The sequence below is a fragment of the Melanostigma gelatinosum genome (genome assembly GCF_949748355.1).
Source record: "Melanostigma gelatinosum genome assembly, chromosome: 10".
NCBI lineage: Eukaryota > Metazoa > Chordata > Actinopteri > Perciformes > Zoarcidae > Melanostigma > Melanostigma gelatinosum.
The window spans coordinates 5,283,223-5,295,412 of record NC_136643.1 but is presented as its reverse complement, the minus strand read 5'-3'; the positions used below and the strand labels follow the sequence as shown (position 1 = coordinate 5,295,412).

Below are 12,190 nucleotides of genomic sequence, written 5' to 3'. Positions count from 1 at the left end.
CACAGTCAGATGATACAGGAAATCAATCCTTCAGATTAACCCCTGATAAATCCGCACATCCATGAGACCAAGCAGGTTGTGCCCCTTGTAGTAACACACCCGCCACCGACTACATTATAAACGTGAGACCAACAGAATACAGGAGGCTTTACTCAACTCTACCTTTTCTTTTTGTCATCTCATTCTCAGTACAGGAACACTGACGGGTATTCCCCAGAAAATTACAAACAATGTTTGGAGCAAAAATAAAAGACTACAGGGTTAGGGTTAGGTTTAACCCTAACCCCTAACCCTAACCCTAACCCTGACTACAGTATAAATGGCGTACCTTTTGGCTCACTTGGTTCAGAGTGTGATTCTAGTTTAACGCAGTATATTGTAGACGTGGCCTGGGGCGTTTATATCCACCAGTATAATCTTAACCGCTGGTTTGTACATCAATTAATGTAGCAGCTGAGCAGTTAATGGACTGACTGCATGTTTTTACCTTCATCTATTTTTTTTAATGCTTTTTTTCTCACTCCACTAATTATATTAAGAGTGTGAGTGTTTTACTTTTGTATAAGAAGTCATGAGCAGTAATGATTTTAAAAAAAACAATGTTTCTATATTTACATGTGTTTCTGAATCCATCCATGAAACATCAATTTGTGGAGAAGTCCCTGGTTATTTCAAGGGTATAACACGCCGTCCAGGCTCATATTCATGGAATATTTAAAGGCCCTTAAAAAACTCAACTCAATCTTCTGACGATGAGCGATGGGGTCCTATATAAACACGCACATTCAACCCTGCTGTAAATGGGCAGCAGAAGCTTGCAGAATACGTAATTCTGTGCACCAATCAGGATTCAGCAACTTTGAATATTCTACCCATCCCAGATAGATACCCGATCAGTAACAAACAAACAGTCTGGCATATTGGTTTTATAGCCCTAAAATAGACACTATGGTCCCCCCGTCCCACTTCCACCTTACTATCATCAATCAACAGGCTCAAGGGTGCAGGACTGGGAGGACAAGGGAACATGGAACTTTTTTTTTTCTTACCACGGGGTTTCCAGTGATGCCTTCTGAGTATCTGAGACTAATATTTGTATTTGGACCAGCATTCAGAGGCTCCAAGAAAACAAGCTTCCTCTGTCCAGAAGGGCCACTAATAAAGCATGCGCTGCGGTGTGATAAATCTTGACACATCGACCCACTGCTTGTTCTATCGAAAGAGCTATTCCAGCGACGGCTCACAGGCATACGGTGCACCTTAATCTCAAGCATATATATGCATATGTATGGCACTAACACACACACATACAAGCAGTAATACTGTACAAACCTGCATATACTGTACATTCATGTATGCACCACAATAAACGCAGGTTGCTTAAATTCTGTTCCCTAAATTCTGTTCCCACTGGAAACGGCCTGTTCTACACCAAGAGGTGACGACAGAGTGCAAGCCTGCTGCAGTAACCATGGCAACAGGAGCGGGAGGGGAAGACCAGGTACCTCGTCCGAAGCAGGGCAAATTGGACGTTCCGCGACACTTCTTCAGACTGCTCTCCGGAGACTGGGAGCAGGAGAGAGGATGCTCGCACTTCTTCCCGGCCCATCCCTCCTTGCAGTCACACCTTCCGCAGTTACACTGGCCATGACCTGCCAAGGAGAAGAAGTGGAGGAGGCAGACAGGTGAAACAAAGCGAGGGGTTTTGTGCAAGGAAATTCCTTTGAGCGTATACTGAGGGGGGAAAGCAGCATTGAGTGAAGCAGGGTAGAGAGTTCGATGGGTTACGGAGCAGAGAAGAGGGGAAAAGGGGAGCAAGTGTGTTAGAGAGGGGAAAGCTGTCGTTGGTATGCAAGGAACTGCAGCTATTCAAAGTTTAAGATCAACACATGGCACTGACATAACCAATATCATATAGTATGGTTGTTCTTGGCATGAACCAGTTATCTTATTAAGCAAGACTATAAAGGTGCTGCATTTGGAATTCAGAGCATTAAAATAGCAGTGGACAACTATTCGTTGTGTAAAGATATTGTGGAGCAATGGCGTCCTGAGCAGAGAATGGAGTCCCCCTCCCTCTTTTTCCGAGCTTCTCTGTGCTATATTTACAGAGCCGGCCCTGCCGTAAGTGTGTTCATGTGAGTCCCTGTGTGTGTGTGTGTGCCCCACTGGCTAGCTAATGACTGCCGCTCTGCACTGCTCTCACAGGGAGGTTACAGTTGATGTACCCACCCCTTCAGGTAAACACTGTCAATGTTGCCGTTAGCTAAGTCATCTCCATGTTGAAAGCCGTGTGGAGGCAATCCCTAAATCACTAATATGTTCTGAATTTTCATTATAGCACCTTTAACATTTTGGGGGAAAAAACTGCATTTTTACTTTCACACAGAGAGTTAGATGAGTAGATTGATATCACATATATATATATATGTAGCCAGCATCATGTTAGCTTAGCGTAGCACAGCGGTTCCCAAACGTTTTAGGCCACGCACCCCCTTCTACATCCAGACCGGGTTCACGCACCCCCAATCCCCCCCCCCCCCCCACACACACACCTTAAAAAAAAAAGCAACAGAGCCGCATAAAAATTGGACCAATGAGAGAACAGTTTGCTCGCGCGTGGCGTTTGTTTACAAGATAAAAAACACAAAAACTCTTCCTGCACCGTGCCTTCGAAAAGGTAACGGACGTAACGTTACGAAGGTAACGGACGATTGGCCAGATTGGCCACATCTGTAGGCTCGTCTACTTGCAGAGAGTAAAACTCACTCTTCTTCACGCGACCGACTAATGTAGCCAGGATGTCTTCGGACAAAGCATCGATGCGCGCAACAGTGTTGTTGGACACCGGGATCACGTCCAACTTTTTCGCTTCTCTCTCTCCAATCATACATTCCACCATCTCTTTAACATTTTTCCCTCTCCTTCTCCCTATTACGCGGTCAGAATACTACCATAACACGCCGCCTGTCTCCGGCAGAAATGCGCTCATCCACGCACGGGAACAACACCGAGTTGTAATATATACCTCCATAACACCCCGCCACTCTCGGCTCATACCTCCCCAGCAACGAATCACATCACCCGGTCACAATACCTCCAGAATGTCCCCCGGGTGAAATCCGGGACTTGGTTTTATGGTTCCGAGTGGCGGCGCTCACCCGTTGGCGCTGGGACGCGAGGTCTCCAGCCGCCCCCGCCGTGAGGCACCCGATCGTCAGGTCTGTCAGCCCTCGGAACAGGCCGCGGGTCAACAACTCGTGGGTGGCGGGGTAGAGGCGAGGCAGATCACAGAAAAATAATAAAGACTAGAGTATGGCAAAGATATGTTGATGAGAAACGTATTTGTACGTCAAACACAAACGTAATCAGGGAGAAAATACGTTCGTGGTAAAACGTAATTGAGAATGCATTTTAGTTTTGGGGGAACGTAATTTTTAGGAGACAGGACTGGACCGCCATTACATTTTTCCTCTCGCGCACCCCCTAGAGGCAGCTCGCGCACCCCCAGGGGTGCGCGCACCACACTTTGGGAATCCCTGGCGTAGCATAAAGACTGGAAATGGCAGGAAATGGCTTGCTTGGCTCTCTCCAAAGGCAACAAGATCTGCCTACCAGCCCCTCCAAAGCACTCCAACGAGCATGACTATCATTTGTATTATTTGTACAACCCCCAAAGTGTCAAGTAAAAATGGGGTATTATGTGCCGGACTATTTTTTGTCTGGTAGCAGTTGCCATAAAGTTGCTGGTCACATTTATGCCTGTACACCAGAAAACTGCTATTTTTACTTTGGTTTACTTGTTTTTTGTCAACAGATTTTGTTACCTTCTGTAAGAGCCATGCTAGCCGCCTTCCCCCGTTTTCAGTCGTTATGCTAAGCTAAGCGAACCTAAACTCTTGAACCATGTACTTCTTTGACTCATTTTATGAGGAATTCTGTAAATGTTTGGCATACAGGTATGTGAATCCAAACACAGCATGCTCACCTGAGCAGAAGTCATCGGAGTAGCGGTCGTAGGTCGTGTGGCAGTTCCTCTCATCGCACTCGCAGGTGTCTCCGTGGATATCCCCCCAGTCGCCGGAAGGATCTACATCATGACAGTTACACTCTCCACACACACAAGTCCCTGACACACACAAAGCAAACACAACCGCACGTACACTATTATTTCACAATGCATTAATTCGACATTGTATGTTTATTTTTATAGTAGTTCAGTCCAAATAAATCAATAATGTAAACTGGTAAAAAACTAAAAGGAGGGCAAGCTTCTTGCATTGATGCGACTGGAAGGATTTAGTTTTCTACTTAGGCCAACATCTGCCTCACTTTTTCTTCCTTTATCTACTTATCTGTCCGCCTGTCTCTTTCTCATTTGTTTTTGCATCTTAGCCAGGGCATCAGCCCAAGCAGCAGCCAGTGGAAATCCCATTTTCTCTTATCAGCGGTGACAGAGCACGGGGAACCCCCAGGGGGAGCCAGGCCAGCTGGCAAGCCTGCGGGTTGTGGCTGGCGCGTGTCTGGCCCTTGGCCCTGATGCGGTCCTCCCCTCACCACCCTCATAACCCCGGAGCCCTGGATTTATACAGCCATGCACCTTCATGTCTGCCACAAATGTGACAGTCTGGCTTCACCGGAAGCATATTACAGCACCTGTACTTGTTGAAAAAATGCTCTATAAAATCAGGACTCCATTAGAGGACGTTTGGCAAATTCTGACTTACTCCCTGTTTTCCAGCTAAAAAGCAACCTCCCCTTACAAGACAAAATCAACCCTCTCTGTGTGCCACGTGCAGCCATATTATCTCCCATTCAAATTGTTATGATCAAAAAATCACATATGCATGTATTTAGCTTGCAGCATTATGTGGCTGCTATCGTTTTTGACAGTGTATTATTAGCTCAACTGTGGAGGCTAGGTGAACCCAACAGACGGAGGGGGTGATGAGTTTGTTGGAATGAAACAGAGTCTATCTATTGCATGCCCGTCACTCAAATCATTCACTCATTCATTTCGGAGCGTAAGTGGAGCAGGAGATATTTCCAACCCTCGCACAAAAACTCGTCACATCTATACAGCGTGATGAAATCAAATCAACCCTCTCGTGTAATCATCTTCCTTGATCCATCGCCCATAATCACTGGGAATTATCTTCACACGCTTTAAAAGGAAGATTAATTCTGACGTGCCATATATAGGGGATTGAGAATGGTTCCCATTATAATCAGCACCAAATTGTCTGACTTCCAAGAATTGTGTTGCACTCAAATGGGGCAGGATGAAAAATATGTTGGAATATGTTAGCATATTGTTACAATACTTGAGGGGGTAAAATACAGGATTGATAATATTTGTAGGCCACACTGTGCTTTAATATTTGACGGCGGTGCATGTCGGTAAGTGGTGTTTGGACCGTTTACAGTACAGGTGTGTAGTATTTTGTATCAGTTATGCCAAGTACAATTTAACATAAAACTAGAGCCACACAGTATCGTCATATTTTGGTTTTGCCTCGAAGAGGAGTAACTAAATGAGAAAAGAATCTCTCCCAATCATTTTTCTTTCACCCAAATTTTAAATAACGTTAGCCGGGCTCAGGCTCCAACCAGTAGCTCTAGAACACTTGTTATTTATTCTCATAAAATTATGCATTTTGTTGTCAAGTCTTTGTGAATTCCTGTACATGTTTGTTTAATTTCATTGACAGCTCAACAGAAAGATAAAGGAAAATAAATCAAAGCAATAAAAATTGCATCTTTTCCCACCTTCTAACAATGTTTCAAAAAGGAATTAATTAATAAATTGAATCATACGTACTTTTGAATGTATTGCATAATGCTGTCAAGCTAATAGAGAAAGCACAAAAAGAGTGTGTCTCGGTTGATTTGAACTGAGATGGACTCTTTTTAATTGCGGTCGTATTTACTTTGTTATTTTCTCCGGTGATTCTTGGGGTTGTCTGGCCTTCGACTGCCCTTTTCTCTCCTAAATAGGAGTACAATGGGCCTCTACACCATGAACACAGTCGACGGGTGTTCGTGCTGTGCCGGCTGTGCTCTTAACCATAAATCATGGGGCTCTGTCCATGCAGCCTACCATTTGGCCCCTACCACTTAGCCAGTCCACTGCCAGTCCACTGCAATTTATTTTAGAGAGCTTCACTGAAATCCCGCAGGACCACTTGAGCAAGTTATTGAAGCTGTTTCTCCGACTGTCTGTCCGCCAAGCTCTGATGACTTTCAGCGGAATTAACATGCGGATTTCTTCAACCGGTCTATTCTCTGAGTTCGCTTCTTCTCTGTATTTCTCCAGTGATTTTCTTTTTTTCTTTTTTATTTCCATCTCTTTTTTTCCTACTCAGTTCAAAAGTTGGATGTCAAAAGTGACTCTTTTTCATCTGTGATAGTCAGAGAGCAGAAGACGAGCTGAACTGAGGTTCTCATGTCATACATGCCGGAAACTGTGAAGGATGAAAGATTTATTTAAATCTATGTTGAGTTTCAAATTCCATTCATTTCTTCCCCAGTGTGTCACTACTTTCGGGGATAGTGGTTGCGTTCAAAAGTTTCAAGGATTCACAAATCATTTCTCATCATTATGCAACACATTGATGCACAACGAAGTGCAGTTGCAACCCATTTACAACACGAGAAAAAAGAACAAAACAAAAATGCCTTCCTGTAGCATATTTAGTTATTTAGTACGCTAAAACAGTATGTGACATGGTTTAGTACGTCCAAAACCTTAGTATGAAACCACAAGTATGTGAACTGCATACTATATCCGGTGATGTATTACATTATGCAAAGACTGGACACAGTGCTGACATAAATATCCCACAATGCAATGCGGTAGCCAAATTCATAATAGATGATGGCGGACAGCTCTATCATGTCAATAATGCTTGATTGTAAGTTTACGTATAATAATGAGATGAAGAGGACAGCGCAATGAGGAGGACAACGCAAGCTCAAGGGCGGATTCAGCGCCACTGAATGCAAGTATGTCTGCATGAAAAGATGTACAAAGATATATTATATATTCGCTAATGCTAATCGCGGTTAGCATTTCCCCATTGGCCGTAATGTTAAAATTAGCTTAGAAGCTAGCGACATGTTATGATGTTCATAGAAGAAGACAACTTTACTACTGTTAAAAGCATCTTGCTGTTCAACGGGGACACCTGCGGCTTATAGACCAGTGCGGCTTATCTATGTGCAAATTCTTTTTTCTTTTAAAAATCAGCGGCCTATATACCGGTGCGCTCTATAGTCCGGAAAGTATGGTATATATATTTATTAGGGGTGTAGCGGTTCACAAAATTCACGGTTCGGTTCGATACAATACAGTAGAGCCACGGTTCGGTACGTTTCGGTACAGTAGAAAACTATGAATGCCAGAGAAATGTACTTGATTTAAAAATATATTTATTCATTACAACTGACATCATTAAGTTATTCTTTGACTTTGAACAATGATGGAACTATACCTGAGTGACCCATCTTCTGGGGTGTCTTCTAAGCAACACATAAGCATAAAAAACAAAAACTGCTCCTTAATGTTATGTAGTATTGTTACTTACATCTTGCAAAAGAGATTTTTAATCTCAATGGGACTACCTGGTCAAATAAAGGTTTTAAAAAAAAAAAAATGTTATTTCTTTTTAAAAAACATTTTTTATTCAAACGTATTCGGTTCGTCATGCGTACCGAACCGTGAGCCTCGTACAGAACGGTTCAATACGAATACGCGTATCGTTACACCCGTAATATATATATATATATATATCTTTTAATTAGTTCAGACTTTATGATTCTAAAAATCATCCTTTGGTCACATGAGGTGGGCATACCGGGCTCTCAGGAAGTGACGTATATACAATACAGTTCACTGCGTGCACAAAGAACCACCCTAATGTTTATTTACACAGAAGTATGTCAAACAACAGTACAAATATGTGTGTAGTGTATCGGATGCTATTTCGGATGCAGCATGTGTCTTTTAGTTGTCTTTATGACCCCTAGAATAGACAGGAAATTAACTTGATCCCATTTACAATGTTTGTTTCCTCTTTCCGAGCAACACAATTCAATTGTCACAGTCATGAGGTGGATTCTAATGGGTTTAGAAGCTCCAGTGACAATTAAGAAATCGCATAGCATCCTTGCCATACTTATTATTCCAGTACATTATTGCTTCGTGAATCGATGATAATCTGCATCAGCATAATGGCTGTTGGAAAAAAGAAATTACGACAAATTAAGTGAATAATCATGAAATAATTTGACTACTGGCTTTGGAGCGGGGAAACAGACCTCTGTTGCTGCAGATTTTGCCATCTGGAGATGTGCATCTCCGCTTGCTTTCCCATGGGCTGATGTCACACTGGAATTCACATTTGTCTCCATGCCAACCAGCAGCGCAGTAACAGTTTCCACAGTAACACTGGCCATGTCCTGGAAGCAGATCAGAATGCACATGCGGCGACTGATGAGTTCACCTCTGTCAGTGTTATAGATTGACAGTCAGATTTCTACATTACTCATTTAAACGTTCACAGAGAAAAATAAATTTTTGCTTTTATTGCTACTATTTGGCACTTGCTAGGCAAATTAAGGTTGGTGGAGTGAGGCTGTGAGACATACCTCCGCACACCTCCCCGTTGTCCTCGTCCAGACACTCGCTGTCGTCACACTCGCAGAAGCGTCCCGTCACCAGACCCCTGTCGTCCTTATTGTTACACATGCAGCTGCCACAGTGGCAGGTGCCTATTAAAGATACGAGACACAGTTAAAAGCTCATGTGTTTGAAAAAAAGTCAAGAGTGTGTGTGTAAGTTTACAGGATGTGGTTAGTTGTGTACATTCTAGTGCGGTGCACTTAAAGAAGCCCAGCTGGTTTACAGATGTGTAAACCGGAGGCTCCGTCTGTGTGTCGTGTGTCAACGGATCTGGAATCGTGTCTGAAGGCAGCGAAGCTGTGTTTGTGTGCTTTTTTCGAATGCTGCGCCGATTTGCATTTCATCTACACAGATGCTGTGACGCATTCAGCCTTCATTTAGCTGGGAGGCACTGTGGCTCATGTGTCCACAGACATAGACGCACAAACTAACTGTGTGCATCAAATAACCTCCGGCTTGTTAGCTGGCCAAATTGAAGACAGTATCGTTGACTCAAGATGTCAGTCTTTCCAGTGCATCTGTGTAAGTGAAAGGGAATTGTTGGACGTGTGTGAGAGCAAAGAAATTACAAGTGTCTCTTCTAACCATAGACTGTAGGTAAGAAGTTGGCGTAGTCATCGTGACGTCACCCATTGGTTTGTGGACTGCCGTTTTGAAGCGACAATTGAGATTGACAATTTGGAATACGATCGGCGCTGTGTTTTTTTTTTGCAATCAATGAACAGAAATTACCATATTTGGAATGCGGAGGAGTGACGTAGAGACACTGTATACATCTCTGGTAGTCGCTGACCTGTTAATCCCAGTAAGCCCGCCCTAAAGCACACCATGCTTTATGGTCTGTTTGACTCTAAATGGACCATAATGTACTAAATGAACATCATGCTGTATTGAAGAAGACTTGAAACTAGTGATTGAGACCATAAACTCATGTTTACAATGTTTACTGAGGTAATAAATCAAGTGAGAAGTAGAGTCATTTTTTCATAGACTTCTTCGATACAATCTGATTTATTTTTGCAACCAGAGGAGTCGCCCCCTGTTAGCCAGTAGAGAGAATGCAAGTTTTAAGAAACTTCCGCATTGGCTTCACTCGGCACCTATTGCCTGCTTTTAACTGAAAGAAATGCTCGTGGCGCATGTTTTTTTCTGTAATTAACTATATACTTTGTGGTTTGTTAGAAAATGTGTAAAACATTGTCAAACAAATCATGAGTTTTAACTTTGTAAATCAGATTTGCAATTACTAACATCACACAAGCTGGCAACCTTTAATAGTGGTGTATTATTAGTCTGTATAGCATGTATGATATATATTTGTTTAAAATGTGAAAATTATAAACCTGTGGTCCAGTACCAAGAGACAAATATAAAAGACACATGTGATTGTTGTATGTATATGTTGTGTGTATTACGGCCATTTGTTTGTTGCAAATTTGTGGCAATGCTTGAGTGTACTTTTCTTGCCACTGTGTATTACTTGTAAGACTCATTGTGGGTATACACATCTGTGTGTGTGTGAGAGTTTGTGTGTCTGTGTGGTCGCAGTACCTCTGTTGGAGCACAGCACCCCCTGTGGGTTTTTGCATAGCTCTTTGCTCTCCTTGCTGGGCAGGTCACACTCCTCCTGGAACTGGCAGGCCTCTCCGAACCAGCCTTCATCACACTCACACGTCCCACAGTCGCAGTAGCCGCGGTCTGAAAGGGAAAGCACAACGCACACCGTGCTGGTCATTAACACTGAGAAGCATTCCCGTCGCCAAAACACTCTACAAGACAGGACGAGTGTTGTCTTAAATGGTTGCGGTGGCGGCGTCGCACTACCAGGAGACTTGATTTAATGGATGTGAAATACACATTCCCCTTCAGATGCATACATGTGCACATTGTAAGTAATACCTCCCTCTTTGTTACAAAATTGAAGGAAGATATTTTAGCTTCCCCTTCAATCGCTCAGCGATTTATTGTCCAGTGTTCAGAGGATCTACGCAGGTGGTTTTGCCGTCACTCTTTCTCCTCACTCTGATGGCCGCGGTGAGCAACACGAAAAACAGGAGGAGCAAATCATGTGATGCAAAGGAAGGCTGTTGACGAGTTATTATAAATGCTGCTCCCAGTGTATTTAGCAGCAAGGTGGCCTTGTATGCCACACTCAATCATTCTACCGACTCGTTCATCGTGTAAACGAGACGTCCTTTTTTCAAGGGCCATCCATCAGACATTAGCAACGGGCGAGTCCCCCGTCTCTTCTCATTATCGATACGTCTCAGGGGACACTTGGGAACGGGTTCAAGGGAGAGAAGAATATGGAAAGTGCGCTTCTGCACCACAGAGACAATATGATGTTGAGGAAAATGAACTTTCGCATCTTGAAACACACCAGAACTTGTAGTTTCTTCAGTAATAAGTGATTCTTGAATCCTTGGCACGTTAGAAAAAACATCTACTGAAGACGACAGCCATTGCACATTAACTGTTTTTATTGCTTTGTGGTTATTGTTTGATTTTTAAATACAAATTCAGCACAGGCTGATATTTCTTTTCCTTTTTTATTGGTGCAAAAGGCGGTAGCCGAGCACAAAACAGAAGTAGCAGTACAGTTGCGTGAACTTTTTTTTTAAAAACCTGGAAAGAGACATTTTTGCAAGATCCAGGTTCCCTCATCTTAAAGTCAATAGATTTTTCAGAGATGTATTTTGGTCTGCGGTTGAAAGAGATTTTGTTCGACAATATAAATGCATCAGTAAATACGCCTCTCGCTTTTAAATGTCTTTAAAAGTGGTTGATTACAAGTGGCTAAATGAAACTAAACATCATATCTCCGACGAGTCCGCCTTCATGGCCTCGTTGTGTGTACTCACGCTCATGTTTAGTTTGTGGCTTACGTTGGCCCGTTACTTCTGCCGATTGCATTCACGCTTCAAAAATTCAAAAAGTGGCGTTCATTTGTGAAGAGTATCTGGCTGAAGAAAATATGCAAGCACCATAAGTGGTTTTTTTGCCAGAGAGTTTTCTTTCCTGCAGTAATTCAAAATCAAATGGAAAACTCCCATTGGATTTTTGTCGAGGGAACCAGTGTGATGCTAACTTCCGGGGGTTGGCCTACAAAAACACAATTCCTGCACAATTCTATACAGAATATATGTAAATGAGACACGTGTGCAGATCAGGGCCCCCGATGATCGGGACCAGATACATCCCATGGCGGTCGGGGGGAGAGAGAGGGTGCATCTGTGCCAGTAATAGGTGATGATGTGGTGTTACCATGATTAACTGCTGACTGGTGACTCACTCAGCAGGCTAATTTCAGAATCTATCATGTCCCTGTTTCAGATTTAAAAAAATGTGTATAATATCGAGAGGGAGATAAACAAGGAAATGGGGTCGTGTGCAACATCATAATCCAACAATCCTCGAATGATTTCCGGTTATGTAACAAAAAACGAATTCCCTCACTGTGAGCGGAGAACACTTCTATCACTTACGTTTGAGGCAATCTCGGGCTTA

At 43.0% G+C, this 12,190-nt stretch overlaps 1 protein-coding gene across 2 annotated transcripts in view; it reads right to left on the bottom strand.

The window, feature by feature from the left end:
• itgbl1 (integrin, beta-like 1) overlaps nt 1-12,190 on the bottom strand; it is a 60,667-nt gene that overhangs the window by 35,493 nt on the left and 12,984 nt on the right. For both annotated transcript variants that reach the window (XM_079277149.1, XM_079277148.1), the window contains exons 3-7: nt 10,235-10,381; nt 8,650-8,772; nt 8,320-8,460; nt 3,989-4,129; nt 1,506-1,652 (exon numbers count right to left, since the gene is read on the bottom strand). In XM_079277149.1, the coding sequence (XP_079133275.1) occupies nt 1,506-1,652; nt 3,989-4,129; nt 8,320-8,460; nt 8,650-8,772; nt 10,235-10,381 (699 nt within the window). The remainder of the gene's footprint in view (nt 1-1,505; nt 1,653-3,988; nt 4,130-8,319; nt 8,461-8,649; nt 8,773-10,234; nt 10,382-12,190) is intronic.